The 25,339-nt window shown below is 44.7% G+C and overlaps 2 protein-coding genes across 7 annotated transcripts in view; one reads left to right on the top strand and one right to left on the bottom strand.

Moving 5' to 3' along the window:
* ubxn11 (UBX domain protein 11) overlaps positions 1–9,264 on the top strand; it is a 19,067-nt gene extending 9,803 nt beyond the window's left edge. For 2 of the 3 annotated variants that reach the window (XM_046332934.1, XM_046332935.1), the window contains exons 10-15: positions 11–88; positions 386–533; positions 848–951; positions 1,047–1,120; positions 1,266–1,415; positions 7,122–9,264. In XM_046332934.1, the coding sequence (XP_046188890.1) occupies positions 11–88; positions 386–533; positions 848–951; positions 1,047–1,120; positions 1,266–1,415; positions 7,122–7,263 (696 nt within the window). In that variant the 3' untranslated portion in view covers positions 7,264–9,264. The remainder of the gene's footprint in view (positions 1–10; positions 89–385; positions 534–847; positions 952–1,046; positions 1,121–1,265; positions 1,416–7,121) is intronic. The other variant, XM_046332936.1, reaches the window with a different exon arrangement.
* LOC124017670 (centrosomal protein of 85 kDa-like) lies at positions 8,501–25,339 on the bottom strand. 4 transcript variants are annotated; one of them, XM_046332938.1, is made up of 9 exons: positions 25,289–25,339; positions 24,646–24,724; positions 19,105–19,902; positions 17,913–18,067; positions 16,120–16,252; positions 15,917–15,967; positions 15,686–15,793; positions 14,955–15,189; positions 8,501–9,355 (listed from the first exon to the last, which is right to left on the bottom strand). In XM_046332938.1, coding segments are annotated over exons 3-9 (1,089 nt in total). In that variant the 5' UTR covers positions 19,510–19,902; positions 24,646–24,724; positions 25,289–25,339; the 3' UTR covers positions 8,501–9,353. The 4 variants fall into 4 exon arrangements, with proteins under 4 accessions (XP_046188894.1, XP_046188895.1, XP_046188896.1 ...); XM_046332939.1 differs by lacking the exon at positions 25,289–25,339 and having other exon boundaries at positions 8,501–9,350; positions 24,646–25,080; XM_046332940.1 differs by lacking the exon at positions 25,289–25,339 and having other exon boundaries at positions 16,120–16,237; positions 24,646–25,080.

Below are 25,339 nucleotides of genomic sequence, written 5' to 3'. Positions count from 1 at the left end.
GACTTTGCAGCAGTGCATGCAAGACCTGATGGACGGATACTTCCCTTCTGAGCTACAGGACAGGTTTGCAGATGGGGTGCCCTTTCAGGTGTGTGTGTGTGTGTGTGTGTGTGTGTGTGTGTGTGTGTGTGTGTGTGTGTGTGTGTGTGTGTGTGTGTGTGTGTGTGTGTGTGTGTGTGTGTGTGTGTGTGTGTGTGTGTGTGTGTGTGTGTGTGTGTGTGTGTGTGTGTGTGTGTGCGCGTGCGTGCGTGCGTGCGTGCTTTGTGTGCATGCGTGAATTTTTTAAAATGTGCTTAGGGTAGGAAAACGGACTACATGGACAATGTATTTCCTGTTTGTTTTGTGGTGAGTAGTGGGACGTCCTCTCCTCTTTCGGTGTACACAGGTTCACGACAGGCGAGAGGAGGAGTTCCAAGAGAGGCGACCGTGGGCAGAGTTCCCTGGGAAGGGGCAGGCTGTGGTTGGATGCACAGAGGGAGAGAAATCAACAGACAGCTTAGAACACGCCTACTGTACCGTCTCCCAGATACCCGGTCGGTCCCCTCTGTATCGCTTCAATTTGTTCCCAAAAACAAATGCTACACTTTACACTCTAGTTGAACCAACTGCAGGGGTGGAATCTCAATTGTATTTTTTGGGATTCCTCGAGTCCTCTCTCCTCGCCTCCTCCTGAACATGCATGAGATGGGGAGAAACCTTGGATCTTCTTTGGGGAGGCGAGGAGAGGACACAAGGAATCAATGAAATAGTTGAATTTAATATTTGAAGTTGCTTTAACTATATGTATATCACTTGAGATTCACCCCAAGCCTCTTTTGCTCTGACTTGAACATTGACTTACCCACAGGCAGAAAACTGACAATGGACCAATTCCTGAACAGGCTGCCCAAGGTGGTGGTGAAGGCTGGTAGAGTGATTGACATCAGGGACTCCGTGAAAGCCAGTCTACAGGTGAGACTGAGATCTGTTGCATGATTCAGCATATACCTGTAGATGATGGACACGCGTATACTATATGCTAGTAAATGCCTGTGTCTTGTTTTCAGGGCTCTTCTGATGCTTCAAACAGCCATGCTGTGACCCTCATAGACACACCAGAGCTACAGGCTATGAAAGAGAGGTATGCAGGTGTCTAGAAGTATTCACAATACCTTCACTTCCACCACTAGGGGGCCTTGCGGGACCTTGTGACAGAGGAGACCCTGGAAGAGGGACACACATTTGCTAATGTGGATTATGAACCTGTTCTCTCTACTCTAACTCAGGTTGGAGTTGCATGAGACTGATCCCCATAACTCGGTCCGTGATGTCACCACACTGAGGGTGAAGTCAGAGGATGGCGAGCACACCTACATCATGAAGATGCGTTTCTCAGAGACCATAGGTCATCTGCGCCAGTATCTGGACAAGCACAGGTGGGTTGGGAGCCACGAAATGCTGTGCAGAGTATTTTGCCCAGGAAGTCCATCACGTTCACAGTACTTCATCTCAGTCACAGTGACTTTTGGGTCATGTTAATCTCGGACGCCCAGAACTAAAATCTTGCATTCCGCAAAAATGGAAGAGGCAAATGGAATGGGGAGAAAGTAAGGAACTTGTATGTCGACCCTGCATTAAAGACGAAAATAGGTTAAAGAAAATTGTGATAAATAAAAAAATTATACCAGTTTAATTTAAGGACCCATAAATTGACAGCTGTGCCTTACAGATCGCAAAATAATGACGAAGAGATTTTCGATGTACCGATTCCATGGCACATGGTTTATGAACTGATACACAAAATAACACCAGATTCAAAACTTACAAGTTTTTCAATTTAAATTATACAAAATTCTTGCAACAATAGAATGTTATGTACAGTGCCTTCAGAAAGTATTCAGACCCCTTGACTTTTTCCACATGGAATAATAAATAAATAAATCCTCTACAATCTACACACCATAATGACAAAGTGAAAATAGGTTTTTGAAAATGTATTAAAAATAAAAAACATACCTTATTTATGTAAGTATTCACAGACTCTTCGCTATAATAATCGAAATTGAGTTGAGGTGCATCCTGTTTCCATTGATCACCCTTGAGATGTTTCTAGAACTTGATTGGACATGATTGGGAAAGGCACACACCTGTCTACACTACCGGTCAAAAGTTTTAGAACACCTCCTCATTCCAGTGTTTTCTTAATTTTTTAAAACTAATTTCTACATTGTAGAATAATAATGAATACATTGAAACTATGAAATAACACACATGGAATCATGTAGTAACCAAAAAAAAAGTGTTGAACAAATCAAAATATTTTTATATATTGGAGATTCTTCCAAGTAGCCACCCTTTGCCTTGATGACAGCTTTGCACACTCCTGGCAATCTCAACCAGCTTCACCTAGAATAATTTTCCAACCATCTTGAAGGAGTTCCCACATATGCTGAGCACTTGTTGACTGCTTTTCCTTCACTCTGCAGTCCGACTCATCCCAAACCATCTCAATTTGTTTGAGGTCGGGTGATTGTGGAGGCCAGGTCATTTGATGCAGCACTCCATCACTCTCCTTCTTGGTAAAATAATCCTTTCACAGCCTGGAGGTGTGTTGGGTCATTGTCCTGTTGAAAAACAGATCATAGATCCAAACCAGATGGGATGGCGTATCACTGCAGAATGCTGTGGTAGCCATGCTGGTTAAGTGTGCCTTGAATTCTAAATAAATCACAGACAGTATCACCAGTAAAGCACCCCCACATCATTAACATCTCCTCCTCCAAGCTTTACGGTGGGAAATACACATGCAGAGATCATCCATTCACCCACACAGCATCTCACAAAGGCACGGTGGTTGGAACCAAAAATCTCCAATTTGGGGTCCAGACCAAAGGACAGGTTTCCACCAGTCTAATGTCAAGCAAGTCTCTTCTTCTTATTGGTGTCCTTTAGGAGTGGTTTCTTTGTAGTAATTTGACCATGAAGGCCTGATTCACACAGTCTCACCTGAACAGTTGATGTTGAGATGTGTCTGTTACTTGAACTCTGTGATGCATTTATTTAGGCTGCCATTTCTGAGGCTGGTAACTCTAATGAACTTATCCTCTGGAGCAGAGGTAACTCTGGGTCTTCCTTTCCTGTGTCACGTTCTGACCATAGTTCTTTTGTGTATTCCTTGTTTTAGTGTTGGTCAGGATGTGAGCTGGGTGGGCATTCTATGTTGGATGTCTAGTTTGTCTGTTTCTGTGTTTGGCCTGATATGGTTCTCAATCAGAGGCAGGTGTTAGTTGTTGTCTCTGATTGGGAACCATATTTAGGTAGCCTGTTTTGTCATTGTGGATGATTGTCTATGTTAGTTGCTTGTGTCAGCACAGGTCTTATGATAGCGTCACAGTCGTTTATTGTTTTTGTACAGTTTACTTCGTGTTTTTCGTCATCTATTAAATGATGCATTCACACCACGCTGCGCTTTGGTCCGCTTCTTACGACGATCGTGACATCCCGTGGCGGTCCTCATGACAGCCAGTTTCATCATAGCGCTTGATGGTTTTTGCGACTGCACTTGAAGAAATGTTCAAATTTCTTAATGTTCTCTTTTGACTGATTGTCATGTCTTAAAGGAATGATGGAATGTCATTTCTCTTTGCTTATTTGACCTGTTCTTGCCATAATATGGACTTGGTCTTTTACCAAATAGGGCTATCTTCTGTGCACCCCCCTACCTCGTCACAACTGATTGGCTCAAACGCATTAAGAAGGAAAGGAATTCCACACCTGCTAACTGAAATGCATTCCAGGTGACTACCTCATGAAGCTGCTTTAGAGAATGCCAAGAGTGTGCAAAGCTGTCATCATGGCAAAGGGTGGCTATTTGAAGAATATATTTGGATTTGTTTAACACTATTTTGGTTACTACATGATTCCATGTGTGTTATTTCATAGTTTTGTTGTCTTCACTATTCTACAATGTAGAAAAAATAGTAAAAATAAAGAACCCTTGAAATGAGTAGGTGTCCAAACTTTTGACTGTTACTGTATGGCAAATAGAAATCAAAACTGGATGGTCTTCAGAGATAATGAGAGGGGTTGAGGGGAGCTAAAGGATGGTACTAAAAACAAACAATAACTTAAGGAAAATATACTGTGTCTGTAAAAAGTATATAGTATGTACAGTGCCTTTGGAAAGTATTCATGCCCCTTGAGTTTTCCCACATTTTGTTAGGTTACAGCCTTATTCTAAAATGGATTGATTTTGTTGTCCCTCAATCTGTACACAATACCCCATAATGAAAAAGCAAAAATGGGATAAAAAACCCAGTTGAATTAAAATAAAATAAAAATTAGATTATCACATTTACATAAGTATTCAGACCCTTAGTACTTTGTTGAAGCATCTTTGGCAGCGATTACAGCCATGAGTCTTCTTGGGTATGACGCTACAAGCTTGGCCCACCTGTATTTGGGGAGTTTCTCCCATTCTTCTCTGCAGATCCTCTCAAGCTCTGTCAGGTTGAATGGGGGCCGTTGCTGCACAGCTATTTTTAGGTCTCGAGATGTTCGATCGTGTTCAAGTCCGGGCTCTGGCAGGACCACTCAAGGACATTCAGAGACTTGTCCCGAAGCCACTCCTGTGTTGTCTTGGCTGAGGGCTTAGGGTCATTGTCCTGTTGGAATGTGAACCTTTGCCCCAGTCTGAGGTCCTGAGGTCTCTGGAGCAGGTTTTCATCAAGGATATCTCTGCACTTTGCCCCATACATCTTTGCCTCGATCCTGACTATTCTCCCAGTCCCTGCCGCTGATAAACATCCCCACAGCATGATGCTGCCACCACCATGCTTCACCGTAGAGATGGTGCCATGTATCCTCGAAGTGATGCTTGGCATTCAGGCCAAAGAGTTGAATCTTGGTTTCATCAGACCAGAGAATCTTGTTTTTCGTAGTCTTGAGAGTCTTTAGGTGCCTTTTACAAACTCCAAGTGTGCTGTCGTGTGCCTTTTACTGAGGAGTGGCTTCAGTCTGGCCACTCTACCATAAAGGCCTGATTGGTGGAGTGCTGCAGAGATGGTTTTCCTTCTGGAAGGTTCTCCCATCTCCACAGAGGAATTCTTGAGCTCTGTCAGACTGACCATTGGGTTCTAAGTCACCTCCCTGACCAACGCCCTTCTCCCCAATTGCTCAGTTCGGCCTGGGCGGCAGGCTCTAGGGAGAGTCTTGGTGGTTCCAAACTTGTTCAATTTAAGAATGATGGAGGCCTCTGTGTTCTTGGGGACCTTCAATGCTGCAGAAATGTTTTGGTACCCTTCCCCAGATCTGTGCCTCGACACAATCCGGTCTCGGAGCTCTACGGACAATTCCTTAGACCTCATGGCTTGGTTTTTGGGACCTTCTATAGACAGGTGTGTGCCTTTCCAAACCATGTCCAACCAAATGAATTTACCACAGGTGGACTCCAAACAAGTTGTAGAAACATCAAGGATGATCAATGGAAACAGGATGCACCGGAGCTCAATTTCGAGAATAGACTGACAAGTTTCAGAAGAAAGTTATTTGTTTCTGGCCATTTTGAGCCTGTAATCGAACCCACAAATGCTGATACAGGAGTGATGGTTGCTGATAATGGGCCTCCATATGCCTATATAGATATTCCATTAAAACAAATCAGCCGTTTCCAGCTACAAAAGTCATTTACAACATTCATGTCTACACTGTATTTCTAATCAATTTGATGTTATTTTAAATGGACAAAAAAATGGGATTTTCTTTCAAAAACAAGAACAATTCTAACTGACCCCAAACTTTAAGGGTAGTATATATATATATATTTATGTATAAATAAAAGGATAACATATACAGTACCAGTCAAAAGTTGACACTCATTCAAGGGTTTTTCTTTATTTTTACTATTTTCTACATTGTAGAATAATAGTGAAGACATCAAAACTATGAAATAACACACATGGAAAAATGTAGCAACCAAAAAAAGTGTTAAAACAAATCAAAATATATTTTAGGTTCTTTCAAAGTAGCCACACTGCCTTGACAGATTTGCACTCTTGGCATTCTCTAAACCATGAGGTCGTCACCTGGAATGCATTTAAATTAACAGGTGTGCCTCGTTGAAAGTTAATTTATTGAATTTCTTTCCCTCATAATGTATTTGAGCCAATCAATTGTGTTGTGACAAGGGGGGGGGGGTATACATAAAAGTCTGATTTATTTAGAATTCAAGGCACACTTAACCATAATGGCTACCACAGCATTCTGCAAGAATACACCATCCCATCTGGTTCGCGCTTGGTGGACTTGTTTTTCAACAGGACATTGGCCCAACATACCTCCAGGCTGTGTGAATGGATATGTGACCAAGGAGAGTGATGCATCAGATGACCTGGTCTCCACAATCACCCGACCTCAACCCAATTGAGATGGTTTGGGATGAGTTGGACAGCAGAGTGAAGGATAAGCAGCCAACAACAAGTGCTCAGCATATGTGGGAACTCCTTGAAGACTGTTGGAAAAGTATTTCAGTTGAAACTGGTTGAGAGAATGCCAAGTGTGTGCAAAGCTATCAAAGCAAAGGGTACTTTAAAGAATTTAAAATATATTTTGATGTTTAACACTTTTTTGGTTACGACATGATTCCATGTGTTATTTCATAGTTTAGATGACTTCACTATTATTCTACAGTGAAAAAAAATAAAGAAAAACCCTTGAATGAGTAGGCGTCAACTTTTGACTGATACTGTATTTATTTAAGAAAATGCAGACAATGATATTGTGGCTTCGATCAATTTATTTGCAATATTAAAACTGATCCACCCCCTACATTAAAAAAAAATATATATATACACACACACACACACACACACACACACACACACACACACACACACACACACACACCTGGCATAATTGCGTCAGATGCTTGATTAAATTCTCGGGGGAGATGTGCTTGAAAAATGTACTAACGAGGCTAGCGAAGTATCCACTCCTCTAAATGGGAATCGCGATTTGTCCAAATAATCAGTGACAAAGATTCTGCGTGGCAGAACAAAGTCGCATCACAGTCTGTTTGACATGTTATGAAAGCCCTGTCCTGTCCTATTCCATCACTATCAACTCTCTCTCCCTCACAATTTCAGATGGACAGATGCCACAGCGTATGATATCATCAGTGCGTTCCCACAGCGCTGGTACAGTGAGGACTCTCAGACACTCCTCTCCTGTGGGCTCACTCCCAATGCTGCTCTGCTGCTTAGGACTAGGCCAGGCCCTCGTCAATGACAGAGCAACAAATCGCCCTGTCACTTTCCTCATGGTTATAAAATACTGTATTTACTTTCATAAACATTTATATTCAGATCTGATAGGGATGTGACACTAGGGGGTGCCAACACTTACAGAACAATTCTTTTCAGGATCATCATGACATGGGAAAATCCTAATTTCCATAGGGACACTTGCATAATTATTGATGTAGATAATTCTCCTTGTACCATGACCGCTTGAAAAAATAGAAAAGTAGAGTTAGCGAAATAACATTGCTTGAGCAAGATGCAAAGACTCGCTCTCACACACACAGTATTTGTACATGGGCATGGGTTTGCTTCAAACTCTTAGGGACCAAAACAGCAGAGACGTTTTAGCCTGGCGCACCAATGATCTAAGTTGTTGCGGAAAATTGGCCCACTATGCATTTACGTCATAACGCTGACTCTACCTTTAAAATGTAAGGATTTTAAATCAAAGAAAATTACAAGATCAAAGCCAACTTATTGAAAACAAACTTTATTTCTAAAATGTGTAAATAAAATTAAGGGTAAAAAATATATTCAATATAAACATTTACATTTTTGAAAAATATTTGACATAAGGCAAGTTTGTCTAACTTTGTTAAAGCTCAAATGAGAACTCACATTAGTCTCATCTAGACAATGTTAGACATCCAAATGTCCCAACTTAGTGCCATGATGTTCGTCAACTGAAGGAAAGCATTTGACGTGACGTTCCATCAATAAATCAAACCACTGTTTTTTTTTGCTCTTCGAACACTGAAACAAACTAGATGAAAGTTATTTAGTCACGTTGCACATTTTTATTTTTCATGGCAAAATACTGGCATCCATTAGTTAAGTTATCAACTTAGAACCTATTTCTTGCTATTAGATGGAAATAAAATAATACTATCAACACGGATGGCAGAGACATTTTGCTAGTACAGATATGGGCACCAAAGTGAACACAGTGTATCAGGACAAAGTAGGCACAGGGACTCACCTGTTAAATTACAGTATGTTGCTCTGTAAGACAGACCCTTACCAACAAACCAGTACCACAAATAGTGTTAAGGAGTGTGTAAAATGGCTTCAGTCCTCATTGCCACGGACCGTTATCCCCAAAACCTAGCTGTGACGGAGATATCTTCTTCTTAGAGGACAACCCACAAAGAAATGTTTCAGGAATGTATTGAGTTGCTCTGTTGGCTTGAAACACTAAAATAAGTCAAGTTTTGAGAAAGAAAGCCACTAGCCAATTTTATTGGTGACGACAGCAAAAGTGCAGGACCTTAACAGTTTTGATCTACAGATCGATCATCAAAGCAAGCCCACTACCAGAGAGAGATATCTGCAAACATGATTTAAAAAAAACTGTGCTATTGTACAGACGGGACAGATGTCTCTGAACAATAGCTCAGTTATACTGCTGACATAATGTCTTTTCAGTATTAGCCCTACCACTGTTAACAGCCACCCACACGCCAGACTTCAATGCTACAAATGTACCATTTTAAATAATGGTGGGTTAGTAACATTCCCTGTTGAATCACTCAAAAAACACAATTAAATATTTTCAGTTGATTGTCAACCACATCCAACATTATTTCCCCAGAGGGAAGATTTATATAATAAGTGTTATTTATTGAAAAACAAATAACACAACCCCATCTATGTGTGTCATAAAAAGTGCAGAGGGCATCTTTGACAATAAAGACAAACGTATCAGTAAAACATTTATAAAAACAAAAAAACACACTGGTTTGAGAACAGTTCTTCCACCGTAAGCCCTTTGACTGAAATGCATGATCCCGATCAAGGATTCCTTCCCCAAAGGGCCAACATGAGATTCCAGTTCATACACAATGAAGAGAGTAGAAGAAGCAAGGCCAATATGGAAGCCTTACCCCATTAGGCTGATGGTTCAGTCTTTTTTAGAGAAGCTAGCAGCTGGGGCTACTGGGTAATGCAGTTCTCTCCCATGTCCTGGGCGTAGCGGTCTGAGAAGGTGGTGCGGAGCTCCTCCACATCACGACGCAGCCGCTGGGCTTCAGTCAACATCCTCTGGAGGACCTCAGGACTCAGCCAGTCCTCTTCCTGCTCTGCCATGGGCGGGGAAGAAAAAGAACAGTTACTACACACTATGAAAGTGAAGTATTTTTTCTCTCAGAATGTAGCCTGTTCGTTTTTGAACGGTCTTCAATTGGCAAAAATGCGGCGCAAATGGTTTTCAGCACAAAAACATAAGGCATCTGGCAGATGTAAATTCATCCTAAAAAACACAAATATAAGTGTATAATATATAACACACACACACACACACACACACAACACACACACACACACACACACACACCTTAAATCACCAAACAGTTTCAGGATTAGGTGACAGGACCTGGAAGTATGACGACAACGTATTACAACACTTGAAAAACCACGTTACACATGTACAGTGCCATGCGAAAGTATTCGGCCCCCTTGAACTTTGCGACCTTTTGCCACATTTCAAGCTTCAAACATAAAGATATAAAACTGTATTTTTTTGTGAAGAATCAACAACAAGTGGGACACAATCATGAAGTGGAACGACATTTATTGGATATTTCAAACTTTTTTAACAAATCAAAAACTGAAAAATTGGGCGTGCAAAATTATTCAGCCCCTTTACTTTCAGTTTCTCAAACTCTCTCCAGAAGTTCAGTGAGGATCTCTGAATGATCCAATGTTGACCTAAATGACTAATGATGATAAATACAATCCACCTGTGTGTAATCAAGTCTCCGTATAAATGCACCTGCACTGTGATAGTCTCAGAGGTCCGTTAAAAGCGCAGAGAGCATCATGAAGAACAAGGAACACACCAGGCAGGTCCGAGATACTGTTGTGAAGAAGTTTAAAGCCGGATGTGGATACAAAAAGATTTCCCAAGCTTAAAACATCCAGAGGAGCACTGTGCAAGCAATAATATTGAAATGGAAAGAGTATCAGACCACTGCAAATCTACCAAGACCTGGCCATCCCTCTAAACTTTCAGCTCATGCAAGGAGAAGACTGATCAGAGATGCAGCCAAGAGGCCCATGATCACTCTGGATGAACTGCAGAGATCTACAGCTGAGGTGGGAGACTCTGTCCATAGGACAACAATCAGTCGTATATTGCACAAATCTGGCCTTTATGGAAGAGTGGCAAGAAGAAATCAATTTATTAAAGATATCCATAAAAAGTGTCGTTTAAAGTTTGCCACAAGCCACCTGGGAGACACACCAAACATGTGGAAGAAGGTGCTCTGGTCAGATGAAACCAAAATTGAACTTTTTGGCAACAATGCAAAATGTTATGTTTGGCATAAAAGCAACACAGCTCATCACCCTGAACATACCATCCCCACTGTCAAACATGGTGGTGGCAGCATCATGGTTTGGGCCTGCTTTTCTTCAGCAGGGACAGGGAAGATGGTTAAAATTGATGGGAAGATTGATGGAGCCAAATACAGGACCAATCGAGAATCTGTGGAAAGAACTGAAAACTGCTGTTCACAAATGCTCTCCATCCAACCTCACTGAGCTCGAGCTGTTTTGCAAGGAGGAATGGGAAAAAAAATCAGTCTCTCGATGTGCAAAACTGATAGAGACATACCCCAAGCGACTTACAGCTGTAATCGCAGCAAAAGGTGGCGCTACAAATGATGACCAGGTGGCGAATCGCATCTCTGCATGTCTGGCAGACATATCAGTGTGGATGACGGATCACCACCTCAAGCTGAACCTCGGCAAGACGGAGCTGCTCTTCCTCCCGGGGAAGGACTGCCCGTTCCATGATCTCGCCATCACGGTTGACAACTCCATTGTGTCCTACTCCCAGAGCGCTAAGAACCTTGGCGTGATCCTGGACAACACCCTGTCGTTCTCAACTAACATCAAGGCGGTGGCCCGTTCCTGTAGGTTCATGCTCTACAACAGGGGTGTCAAAGTCAAATGGACGGAGGGCCAAATAAAAAATTTAGCTACAAGCCGAGGGCCGGACTGTTCGAATGTTCATTGAAAATTTTTTAAATGACGCATATAGTCTAGTGAACCTAATTGAACCTACTGAAAACCTAACAAATATATTCCAATATGATCAGATAAATAAAGCAATATTTTCTTATGGCTCTGTCAGTAATCTTTAATTTTCAACAGACACAAAAGACAAATTTCCTTTATATAAAAATCCCCATAACATGAACATTAAATGAAAGAAACCGGTATTCAAGGCACCATCAGTAGCCTATATTTTCTATTTTAGCAAAAGTGGGCTAAATTTACTTCAAAGAAAAAAACAATAATAGCAATTTTCTATCATCCACTCAACTGATATATTTTTAAAATATAATTGGATTGAAATACAATAAAATAAAGTGCAAAAATCTATTAATCAAAAACAACACTTTGTTTAAGGAGAAGTAACATGCAGTGAAAACAAATATTAAACTTTAACTTTTAAACTTGAACTGAGTAAAAACTCTAAATATGTGATTGCACAGTAATGTTCACTTGTTTGAGTTTGAGGGTGATACTTGGTGGTGTCCCATCTTTTCCACAAGTTCATCAATGTTCGGGGTAAGGCTCTGAGCTGAGGAAATCCTCAGAATTGAGTGGAGGTGTTCAGCAGTAAGTCGACTTCTGTGTGATGTTTTGTTCAAGTTCATCAAAGAAAACAGTTGTTCACACAGGTATGTGCTGCCAAACATAGACAACGTTTGAGCAGCCTGGATGCGCAGCTGGGGCATTGTGTCGGGGAGGAAACGGGCGAACTCCGCAGCACCCACTGCCGCATATTTTGCCCTCAGTGCATCATTGCATTGGAGGTCAATCAACTCCATTTGGAGGTTTGGTGGTGAGCTTTCCACGTCGACAGCAAATGGGTTACCGAGCAGTTCCAACCTGCTTTTTTGTGCTTCAAAGTCAGCAAATCGGCGTCGAAAGTCAGCGGCAAGCATACCTATTTTATCAGCCAACTGTGCGCTCGGGAACGCACTGGTAGAGAGCTTCTCTTTCATGGTCTGGCAGCTGGGAAAGTGGCTCAAATTTTCTTTCCGCATCTGCGTCTCCCACAGAGTCAGTTTGGTTTTAAATGCCTTCACTGTACTGTACATATCAGAGATGACACGATCCCGACCCTGCAGCTGCAAGTTCATTGCATTCAGATGACTCGTAATGTCACACAGAAAAGCCATTTCACACAGAAACATTTCGTCTCGGAGTTGTGTTGTGTCTTTCCCTTTGCTGTCCAAGAACAGACAAATCTCCTCACGAAGCTCGAAACATCTTTGAAGCACCTTTCCCTGGCTTAGCCATCGCACCTCTGTGTGATAAGGCAAATCACCATGCTCCGTTTCTAACTCCGTCAGAAATGCCTTGAACTGGCGGTGATTCAAACCTTTGGCTCTGATAAAGTTAACTGTGCGCGTGATGATGCTCATTACATGCTCCATTTTCAAGGCTTTACCGCACAACGCTTCCTGGTGTATGATACAATGATAAGCTGTCAGCTCACCTGTCGCGTTTTCCTCTTGCATCTTTTCCCGTATCTTCGCCACCAGTCCGCTCCTGTGTCCACACATCGCAGGTGCTCCGTCGGTTGTCAAACCCACGAGTTTTTCCCAAGGCAGCTCCATCTCATTTACACATCTTGACACCTCTTCATACAAATCATGCCCCGTAGTTGTGCCATGCATAGGACGTAAAGCCAAAAACTCCTCTGTCACGCTTAGGCTGGAGTCCACTCCGCGGATGAAAATTGACAACTGGGCAATGTCAGAAATGTCGGTGCTCTCATCCACAGCCAAGGAATATGCAATGAAATCTTTTCCCTTTTTCACAAGCTGCTCTTTTAGATTGATGGACAACTGGTCTACTCTCTCGGCAATGGTGTTTCTGCTCAGACTCACATTTAAAGAGTTGCCTTTTTTCTGGGCAAACTTCGTCACAAACTTTAATCATGCAGTTTTTGATGAAATCCCCCTCCGTAAATGGCCGGGCTGATTTAGCGATCTCTTCTGCCAAAATAAAACTGGCCTTGACAGCAGCCTGGCCTTGTGATTTGGCTTTTTTGAACAGAGCCTGTCGAGATTTGAGGCCTCGTTTTAATTCCTCTGCCTTTTGTAGCCTTTGTTCCATGTCCATATTCTTGTTTTTGTCCGCGTGTTTCGTTTCATAATGTCGTCTCAGATTATACTCTTTCAGTACCGCCACACTTTCTCCACACAGAAGACACACAGGTTTTCCAGCTACCTCCGTGAACAAATACTCCGACTCCCACCTTGTTTGAAACCCCCGGTTCTCAGTGTCCACCTTCCGTTTTGCCATTTTTGATGGGTATCTGAAGTTAATTTTACTGTGATGCTGACAACTGCTGTGCCAATAAATATTGAAATCAAGCAGCCTACTGCTCGGTGCGTCACCGTTGCATTGTGGGAAATGTAGTATTGGTGCGTGTAAAAGATCTGCGGGCTGTCGGCTTGCTGCGGTCTGCGGGCCGGTTCTAATAACAAATCAAGATCATCCCAGGGGCCGTAAAAAACCTTCTCGCGGGCCGGATGTGGCCCGCGGGCCTTGACTCTGACATATGTGCTCTACAACATCTGCAGAGTACGACCCTGCCTCACACAGGAAGCGGCGCAGGTCCTAATCCAGGCACTTGTCATCTCCCGTCTGGATTACTGCAACTCGCTGTTGGCTGGGCTCCCTGCCTGTGCCATTAAACCCCTACAACTCATCCAGAACGCCGCAGCCCGTCTGGTGTTCCACCTTCCCAAGTACTCTCACGTCACCCCGCTCCTCCGCTCTCTCCACTGGCTTCCAGTTGAAGCTCGCATCCGCTACAAGACCATGGTGCTTGCCTACGGAGCTGTGAGGAGAACGGCACCTCAGTACCTCCAGGCTCTGATCAGGCCCTACACCCAAACAAGGGCACTGCATTCATCCACCTCTGGCCTGCTCGCCTCCCTACCACTGAGGAAGTACAGTTCCCGCTCAGCCCAGTCAAAACTGTTCGCTGCTCTGGCCCCCCAATGGTGGAACAAACTCCCTCACGACGCCAGGACAGCGGAGTCAATCACCACCTTCCGGAGACACCTGAAACCCCACCTCTTTAAGGAATACCTAGGATAGGATTAAGTAATCCTTCTCACCCCCCCCCTTAAAAGATTTAGATGCACTATTGTAAAGTGGCTGTTCCACTGGATGTCATAAGGTGAATGCACCAATTTGTAAGTCGCTCTGGATAAGAGCGTCTGCTAAATGACTTAAATGTAAATGTATTAACTTAAGGGGGCTGAATAATTTTGCATGCCCAATTTTTCAGTTTTTGATTTGTTAAAAAAGTTTGAAATATCCAATAAATGTCGTTCCACTTCATGATTGTGTCCCACTTGTTGTTGATTCTTCACTTGTTGTTATATCTTTATGTTTGAAGCCTGAAATGTGGCAAAAGGTCGCAAAGTTCAAGGGGCCGAATACTTTCGCAAGGCACTGTATATAGCTGGAAGTATTCTGTGGCTGCAACACTTACATTGATCAAACATTCATCTTTTACTTTTACCATCGCTCAAGCTACAACTGATTAGAAGCGTTTCAGGTTTAAGTGAAAAATAGCGGCAGCCTTTTACGTTCTTCTTTAAATGCTACTAAACCTGTCGCGGCGCGGTGGTCAACACTCACAGGAAACGCCAAGCAGCAGCGAGAGGTTGGGGTCTCGGCCCTGTGACTGCTGGGTCAGGACGTTGCAGAGGTCGCAGAGGCATGAGGCTATCTCAACGTGGAGACGCTGGGTGAGGCGGGCCCCGGCCGGCCGCAGCGAGGACGACGTCCGGTCCAGGTTCACCTTCTCCGAGTCCTCCAGACGCTCACCGAGGGTCAGGTTCTGCTCCGTTAGTTCCTGGTTCTGGGCCGACAGCTGGGAATACGCAGAAAACACCGTTAGGAATGACAGAAATAGGCAAAATATTCAACTCAAAGTTCTTCCTACACCTAAAATAGTTGGGTGCTGGAGATAGTTGGGTGCTGTCCATTTTATAAAATAAAATGGAAAACAGGAAAACTAAAATGGACAGTTACAGCACTCCAAAGGTTCAATTTCAATACTTGTGTGGTCCTTCTGTAGCTCAGTTGGTAGAGCATGGCGCTTGTAACGCCAGGGTAGTGGGTTCGATTCCCGGGACCACCCATACATAGAATGTATGCACACATGACTGTAAGTCGCTTTGGATAAAAGCGTCTGCTAAATGGCATATTATTTATTATTTATTTTATTTATTTAACCTGTTTTCCAGTTCATCATTTTATGCATTAGGACAGAACATGAGCTCTGGAGGTTCTCAAGACAATTCCACTCAGAACATGGAACAGAGCATTATTTCCAGTAGTGGTGTAGTCCTGTCCTACCATCTCACCTCCTCCATGGCTGTGCGGAGCTGGAGCAAACCCTGCTCTTTAGAACAAACCTCCTCTCTCAGAGCATGGGAGCTGCTCTCCTCCTGAGACACCTGCTCCTCCAGGGTCTACACACACACACACACACACACACCAGGTTGGATATGGGTTAGGCATGGCTTGTAAGACCATATAGGTTACTAATAGAGATATCATCCAAGGTGTAAACAGATTCAATTCGTATCACGTACTACGATCTGGGTGCCCCGTTTCGTCGTCATCCTCAGCTGCTTCTCTGTGACCTGGAGAAAGAGAGAATGGAACGTTTTAGAACCAGCACTAGACGACAACCACAAAAAGCAGCACAACATTTCAGAATGTAATGTACCGGTGAAATGTCAAATGTAAAAGCTGAAGTAGGCCAAGAAAGAAGGAACAAGATGAAAAGACTGGCCTTTTTAAGTCTCTGCTGTTCCTCTCTCAGGCTGCTGTTCTCCCCTCGGTATATCTCCACATCCAGGGAGGGTAACCTTGCCCCGTCCTCCAGGCCCTCCTGCACCCGCTCTTGTAAACTGACACACACAAAACTAATGACCAAAAACATGTCATTATACAAACAATGTAGGTTATATGAGTATGCATTGATGTTAAAATGAGTATGTGTGTACAGTCGTGGCCAAACGTTTTGAGAATGACACAAATATTAATTTCCAAAGTGTGCTGCTTCAGTGTCTTTAGATATTTTTATCAGATGTTACTATGGAATACTGAAGTATAATTACAAGCATTTCATAAGTGTCAAAGGCTTTTATTGATAATTACATGAAGTTGATGCAAAGTCAATATTTGCAGTGTTGACCCTTCTTTTTCAAGACCTCTGCAATCTGCCCTGGCATGCTGTCAATTAACTTCTATGCCACATCCTGACTGATGGCAGCCCGTTCTTGCATAATAAACACTTGGAGTTTGTTAGAATTTGTGGGGTTTTGTTTGTCCACCCACCTCTTGAGGATTGACCACAAGTTCTCAATGGGATTAACGTCTGGGGAGTTTCATGGCCATGGGCCCAAAATATTGATGTTTTGTTCCCCGAGCCACTTAGTTATCACATTTTCCTTATGGCAAGGTGCTCCATCATGCTGGAAAAGGCATTGTTCGTCACCAAACTGTTCCTGGATGGGAGAAGTTCCTCTCAGAGGATGTGTTGGTACCATTCTTTATTCATGGCTGTTTTCTTAGGCAAAATTGTGAGTGAGCCCACTCCCTTGGCTGAGAAGCAACCCCACACATGAATGGTCTCAGGATGCTTTACTGTTGGCACGACACAGGACTGATGTAGCGTTCACCTTGTCTTCTCCGGACAAGCTTTTTTCCGGATGCCCCAAACAGTCGGAAAGGGGATTCATCAGAGAAAAGGACTTTACCCCCAGTCCTCAGCAGTCCAATCCCTGTACCTTTTGCAGAATATCGGTCTGTCCCTGATATTTTTCCTGGAGAGAAGTGGCTTCTTTGCTGCCCTTCTTGACACCAGGCCATCCTCCAAAAGTCTTCACCTCACTGGGCGTGCAGATGCACTCACACCTGCCTGCTGCCATTCCTGAGAAAGCTCTGTACTGGTGGTGCCCCGATCCCGCAGCTGAATCAACTTTAGGAGACGGTCCTGGAGCTTGCTGGACTTTCTTGGGCACCCTGAAGCCTTCTTCACAACAATTGAACCGCTCTCCTTGAAGTTCTTGATGATTCGATAAATGGTTGATTTAGGTGCAATCTTACTGGCAGCAATATCCTTCCCTGTGAAGCCCTTTTTGTGCAAAGCACTTGTTTCCTTGCAGGTAACCATGGTTGACAGAGGAAGAACACTGATTCCAAGCACCACCCTCCTTTTGAAGCTTCCAGTCTGTTATTCGAACTCAATCAGCATGACAGAGTGATCTCCAGCCTTGTCCTCGTCAACACTCACACATACGTTAACGAGAGAATCACTGACATGTCAGCTGGTCCTTTTGTGGCAGGGCTGAAATGCAGTGGAAATGTTGTTTGGGGATTCAGTTAATTTGCATGACAAAAAGGGACTTTGCAATTAACTGCAATTCATCTGATAACTTTTCATAACATTTTGGAGTATATGCAAATTGCCATCATACAAACTGAGGCAGCAGACTTTGTGAAAATGAATGTGTGTGTCATACTCAACTTTTGGCAACACCTGGTATGTGATCATGTCAGAATGAGTGTATAGCTGTGTACCTGGTGACAGTGGTGAGCAGCTCCCTCTCCCTGCGTCTCTTCTCCTCCAGCTGGATGTCCTTCTCCCGGGTGTGTGAGCGAGCCTCCTCCAGACACACCTCCAGCTCTCTGACCCGGCCCTGCAGCTGGAACGCCCGCTGCTCCACCTCCGACAGCTAAAAACACACACAACGAATATCAGAAGATTTATACATCTTATTAATGTGATTCCTGAGACAGTGAATGCCAGTTAGCAATAAAAAGACAACCTGGGACGTGACTGTAGAAGCACCCAGTCATTTTGACGAGGTAGGACGCAGGTGTATTGAGTGAGATTAAGGTACAGTGGGGCAAAAAAGTATTTAGTCAGCCACCAATTGTGCAAGTTCTCCCACTTAAAAAGATGAGAGAGGCCTGTAATTGTCATCATAGGTACAATTCAACTATGACAGACACAATGAGAAAATAAATCCAGAAAATCACATTGTAGGATGTTTTATGAATTTATTTGCAAATTATGGTGGAAAATAAGTCACCTACAAACAAGCAAGATTTCTGGCTCTCACAGACCTGTAACTACTTCTTTAAGCGGCTCCTCTGTCCTCCACTCATTACCTGTATTAATGGCACCTGTTTGAATTTGTTATCAGTTTAAAAAAGACACCTGTCCACAACCACAAACAGTCACACTCCAAACTCCACTGTGGCCAAGACCAAAGAGATGTCAAAGGACACCAGACACAAAATTGTAGACCTGCACCAGGCTGGGAAGACTGAATCTGCACTAGGTAAGCAGCTTGGTTTGAAGAAATCAACTGTGGGAGCAATTATTAGGAAATGGAAGACATACAAGACCACTGATAATCTCCCTCGATCTGGGGCTCCACGCAAGATTTCACCCCGTGGGGTCAAAATGATCACAAGAACGGTGAGCAAAAATCCCAGAACCACACGGGGGGGACCTAGTAAATGACCTGCAGAGAGCTGGGACCAAAGTAACAAAGCCTACCATCAGTAACACACTACGCAGCCAGGGACTCAAATCCTGCAGTGCCAGACGTGTCCCCCTGCTTAAGCCAGTACATGTCCAGGCCCGTCTGAAGTTTGCTAGAGAGCATTTGGATGATCCAGAAGAAGATTGGGAGAATGTCATATGGTCAGAAGAAACCAAAATAAAACTTAAGACGCTTTTTGGTCCAACTGCTCAGCTCACCTGCATCTGCTCCACTTGCATGCGGAGACTCTCCAGCTGCTGCTTGTGCTGCTGTTGCCAGCTGGGCAGCTTGCTGCATCTCTCCTGCAGCATGGGTTCATAGGCCTTCGCCTCCCTCAGCAGAGCCTGGGTCTGCAGATACAGAGAGCTTGGGTACACACCTGCTGACACAGCCCCAGTTCCACCTGGCTGGCTGCTCCTCTGGCTGTAAGGGTCTGGAGCTCCGGGGACCCCAGGCCATGTCTCGGGGAGAGCCTTGTAAGAGTGCTCCATGGCACCCCTGTAGGCCTCCCTGCTTCCCTCGGGAGTCTCCCCCAGGCTGGTCATCTGGAGCCTGAGTCGGACGTCGGGGCAGTAGCCCGCCAGCAGAGCAGATTGGTTCATTGTGGGCTCCATGGCGGGCATGTTGAACCTCTGGCCCTCATCCAAGCAAGAGTGGTCCCCCGAGGGGAACAGAGAGTGGTCTAGTCCGTTCACCAGGCTGCGGCAGCGGGCTCAGGCAGTCCGGCTTGGGCCCGGTGGGGTCGGCTCGCCCCGCGCCGCCTTGTGCCATGTCCAGGTTGGACGGAGAGGCTGATTTGGAGAGGGAGGACGACTTCGAGTTGGAGGTTCCACCGGAGGTTCGGGAGCCCGAGGAGGGCAGGTGTGCCTCGGCAGAAGCCTGGGAATCTTCTTGGGAACGGGGCTGGGGATTGGAGGCCGGTGGTCCGGCCGTGGAAGGCATGACATGGGCAGTGGGGATGGGAATCTGACTGTAGATGGGCTGGAACGAGTGACTGTTGCTGGAACTGCAGAAATCTGGGTGGGGTAAGAGAAAGGAACTGTTAGAGTTGGGTCCGAATTTGAAGCAGCATTCATTTAGTAACAATAAAAGGTACTTTGCTTTCACTGGGAAGTGGTGAACAAAAACTGTCACTCAGGTAGCATTGAATTCAGTGAATGGCCTTGAAAAACAGTACAACTCTTCCTTTCTCCAAACAATCTCTGGCTTAATATTCCTTTACAGGGAGTTGGTATGGTGTACGTACCCAACACCAGCCACACTATTTTCAGATGGTGATGTGAATCATACTACACACTGTGACTGGGGTCAATGTGTGGCCCAGTTGACACCACTAGTACTGACTGACCTGGTAAGTAGACCTTAAGCAACCCAACTTAAAAGTAACAGGTCGTTACTAGAACATGCATCTTAGAGGTCGTCCCTGGTCCTTTCCAATGCTTTTTGTTTTTAAAGGGAAGTGTAATTCAAATAAATCCTAAGACAGTCGTGTTTGCTTGAATTCATTGCAGACAGAAAAGACCATTCATTCACGAACCAAGAAACCCATTGCGGTCTCCTTACCACGTGCGAGAACAGACAGGCAAATAGCCTAACCTCAGATCATTAGACGACACACCAAAGAAACTCATTTTGATTGTGTCATAATGTCTATATTTTGAAATGGAAACCGTTAGGCACATCAGTTTTCAAATTAAGAAACCTCTGCATTTAAAGCACTGGAAACTAGTTCGAAAACAACAACAACTAGGCCTGTGTGAAAGCTAACAGCAGACCCCATACACAAGCCCTACTTCATTACAGCTATTTAAAGAGAAACTGACAGAGCACTGCTCACCTGGCACTGGGAGAAACGTTATTAGACGTGACATTTTTTAACAGCCCAGCAGAAGGGGTGAGCTGCAGCAGCAAGATGTTATATACGGTTGCCGAATTCCTTCCAATGCATTTTTTTCTAGAGGCTCGAAGGTCCTAGCGTCTGCTAAATGACTTAAATGTAATGTAAATGTAGTGTCGCGGGCAGGAAGGCCTTGTACAGCAGGGAGTATTGTCCTAGAGAATAACCAAGCCAGGCTGCCCTGTACAGAGCTCGGAGCAACCGCCACACACAAACAGACACAGGCAGGAAAGGTTAGGGGTATTTATAGCCCCACTCTCAGGTTACAGAGTGATCTGTGCTGGCTGCTTATTTACATTTACATTTACATTACATTTAAGTCATTTAGCAGACGCTCTTATCCAGAGCGACTTACAAATTGGTGCATTCACCTTATGACATCCAGTGGAACAACCACTTTACAATAGTGCATCTAAATATTTTAAGGGGGGTGGTGAGAAGGATTACTTTATCCTATCCTAGGTATTCCTTAAAGAGGTGGGGTTTCAGGTGTCTCCGGAAGGTGGTGATTGACTCCGCTGTCCTGGCGTCGTGAGGGAGTTTGTTCCACCATTGGGGAGCCAGAGCAGCGAACAGTTTTGACTGAGCTGAGCGGGAACTGTACTTCCTCAGTGGTAGGGAGGCGAGCAGGCCAGAGGTGGATGAACGCAGTGCCCTTATTTGGGTGTAGGGCCTGATCAGAGCCTGGAGGTACTGAGGTGCCGTTCCCCTCACAGCTCCGTAGGCAAGCACCATGGTCTTGTAGCGGATGCGAGCTTCAACTGGAAGCCAGTGGAGAGAGCGGAGGAGCGGGGTGACGTGAGAGAACTTGGGAAGGTTGAACACTAGACGGGCTGCGGCGTTCTGGATGAGTTGTAGGGGTTTAATGGCACAGGCAGGGAGCCCAGCCAACAGCGAGTTGCAGTAATCCAGACGGGAGATGACAAGTGCCTGGATTAGGACCTGCGCCGCTTCCTGTGTGAGGCAGGGTCGTACTCTGCGGATGTTGTAGAGCATGAACCTACAGGAACGGGCCACCGCCTTGATATTAGTTGAGAACGACAGTTTGTTGTCCAGGATCACGCCAAGGTTCTTAGCGCTCTGGGAGGAGGACACAATGGAGTTGTCAACCGTGATGGCGAGATCATGGAACGGGCAGTCCTTCCCCGGGAGGAAGAGCAGCTCCGTCTTGCCGAAGTTCAGCTTGAGGTGGTGATCCGTCATCCACACTGATATGTCTGCCAGACATGCAGAGATGCGATTCGCCACCTGGTCATCAGAAGGGGGAAAGGAGAAGATTAATTGTGTGTCGTCTGCATAGCAATGATAGGAGAGACCATGTGAGGTTATGACAGAGCCAAGTGACTTGGTGTATAGCGAGAATAGGAGAGGGCCTAGAACAGAGCCCTGGGGGACACCAGTGGTGAGAGCGCGTGGTGAGGAGACAGATTCTCGCCACGCCACCTGGTAGGAGCGACCTGTCAGGTAGGACGCAATCCAAGCGTGGGCCGCGCCGGAGATGCCCAACTCGGAGAGGGTGGAGAGGAGGATCTGATGGTTCACAGTATCGAAGGCAGCCGATAGGTCTAGAAGGATGAGAGCAGAGGAGAGAGAGTTAGCTTTAGCGGTGCGGAGCGCCTCCGTGATACAGAGAAGAGCAGTCTCAGTTGAATGACTAGTCTTGAAACCTGACTGATTTGGATCAAGAAGGTCATTCTGAGAGAGATAGCGGGAGAGCTGACCAAGGACGGCACGTTCAAGAGTTTTGGAGAGAAAAGAAAGAAGGGATACTGGTCTGTAGTTGTTGACATCGGAGGGATCGAGTGTAGGTTTTTTCAGAAGGGGTGCAACTCTCGCTCTCTTGAAGACGGAAGGGACGTAGCCAGCGGTCAGGGATAAGTTGATGAGCGAGGTGAGGTAAGGGAGAAGGTCTCCGGAAATGGTCTGGAGAAGAGAGGAGGGGATAGGGTCGAGCGGGCAGGTTGTTGGGCGGCCGGCCGTCACAAGACGCGAGATTTCATCTGGAGAGAGAGGGGAGAAAGAGGTCAGAGCACCTAGCCCTCTCCCATCGTCCCACGCACGTCACATGCGTACACCCCAAATGCGAGACTAAAAACAATGAGAGGGAGGATAAAAAAAACTCCCCCCAAAATGACGTGTCTCATTTTGGACAGAGCCATGCTTAGAAAAGGCAGGGGGAAATAACAAATTAGTGAACACACAACAGGAAGGAACTGGCAAAGACAGAGGCTCTTCCAGGGAAAACATTCTTCAAATTAAAAATGTTCAGGTGCCCTCGAGGCTCGACTGATTCACGAGTGTCTGGCAAGGACAAGTCCAAACAGAGGGAGAACAAACTAAGCCGATGCGGAATTGAAGTTGAGAGTTAACTCTCCAGCAGGTAATGGTTTATAAGCTCACTCAAAACCTAATTCGGCAAATATATGCTACCCCAGCAGTACCGGAATAACTGTGACCAAAACATAAATGTATCACACACTGAAATACACAATTGGAAAGTAGGATACAATAAGGTGCATTCAAAGACCAAACAACTTCGTCCAGGGCCCCAAAAACAACGCATCAGTGCCTATGAAGGATGACCTGTCAGAGTGACCTTTGAACTCTGACACTACACTGGCGCTTTCCTTTGATGGTTTAGACTGGAGTAAGGGAGTTGAAGGAGTCAAGACTCATGTTGCTAAGCACTTATTAGTTACAGCACGGGTGTATAAGCGGCACTAGCTTGCTTGACAGTTGGGCCCAAATAGACGCGTCTCGTTAAATGCAATTCTCCTTTTGGTGTTCAATTGTGAATGCAGATGGCATGGCGTTATTACATAAGGTGAATGCACCAATTTGTAAGTCGCTCTGGATAAGAGCGTCTGCTAAATGACTTAAATGTAAATGTAAATGTTTAATGGACTCACGCCAATTATTAGAAGAAAAAAAAACTATAGACTCACAAATAGGCTTACCACAGGCAAACACACAGACATACCAATAAAGCACTCCAGTCTCACCTTCACTCAGGCATACGGACAGTACATACATCTCCAGTCCTAGTACTTCCCAAATTATGTTCTAATATAAACCCCATTGGATGCAGCTAATCTGTAAGCATTAAATGTATCACTCAGCAAAGAAGAAGGGGGCAAGGGTTCAGAGTTTCCATTTAACCATCCAGTCCTAGCATTCCACCTCCCTAACCCCCAATTAGGTTGGCAGAGCCACCTGGTAAAGGAATGTAATCTACCCCTGTAAATCTCCTGAGCATCCACGGATCATGAGCACATCACCCTGCCTATAAATAGGCTATGAACAACAACATAGAGGATGCTGACCTCCGACCCCTTGTTCCAAATTTAACAGTCTTCACATTGACTGCTCTGAAATTGATATGGTAGGAAGGGGTCAGGTACCCTAGCGGTTAAGAGTGTTGGACCAGTAACGTGGGTAAGAGCGTCTGCTGAATGACTTAAATATAAGTCCGGCGTGTCACACATACCTTGAGATTTTGGGCTTATCTGACGACAGCATTGCGATTAGGCCAATAAACATGATAATCACTTCATACACCTGGTAATTGTTTTCCAAATCTCTGAATGTCTGGCATCTCTGGAACTAAGGCATTTCAAATTGATATTCACTGAGGCCGATCTGAACAAAAAGCTAACTTTTATAACACATTTAACATGTGAGTTAGTCAGCCATCGGCAGTTTAACTAACATTACTCACCACCGTGAACATAGAGAACAGTGTGTACGGCTGTGTGGGGTGGTGTTTCTGAACTGAGCTATACGACATGTTGCATAATAAGCATGGGTGTTGTGGTAGTCCACGTCAGGAAGTCAGAGCAGGGGGGGGACGGGACGTTCTCACCTTCTGTGCTGTCAGATGGGGTGGCTCTGGAACTTCCCAGACACAGCTGGCGTCTGCCACTCCATGTCAGGAAACCCAGCTGAAATGCATGCATACGTGATGTGTGAAAAGCACAACCAACCAACAAGGTGACACTAATAGCGCCCCCCTTCATTTTGATGAGGCTAAAGGAGCCCGCACAGCTACATAGGTTCTGTTTGCTCCAAGAAGAACTTGGTTAGGCGAAGCGACAGTGTCTTCTCATACTCCCTAAAGACCTCTGCTTAAAAATAAAATAAAAACGTATTGTTGTTTGTCCCACTTGAGCCACCGTAGTAACATTGCCAGAAACCCTTCCTCAGTATAACCTCTATTAATCTAAGGTAAATCAAGAAAACTGTCATTAATTTTGACGTTTTTGCCGAGGACATCTTAGTTATGCAGTATTTGCATGAAAACTAGTAGACTCTGGTTGAATGACAAACACTCCTACTTGGAGTAGTACTGTTGACCAATCACCAACGAAGGGGCGTAGACTTTTGCTACCCAGCTTCAACTTGCCTCAAGAAAAGAATGTAGTGTGCACGAACAGCCGGAAATAAAAACTGCCAAAGACCAAAATGTCATAATATAGGCGCAAACTGTTTAGACTGGGAAGCTTTACCTGTCAGCTTAGACTCCAGGTATCTCTGTGAGGTGGTCATTTCACCTGTCA

This window comes from Oncorhynchus gorbuscha, unplaced genomic scaffold (assembly GCF_021184085.1).
Source record: "Oncorhynchus gorbuscha isolate QuinsamMale2020 ecotype Even-year unplaced genomic scaffold, OgorEven_v1.0 Un_scaffold_3:::fragment_4:::debris, whole genome shotgun sequence".
Lineage (NCBI taxonomy): Eukaryota > Metazoa > Chordata > Actinopteri > Salmoniformes > Salmonidae > Oncorhynchus > Oncorhynchus gorbuscha.
Note: the sequence above shows the minus strand (reverse complement) of the source record. Positions and strands in the feature narration are given on the sequence as shown.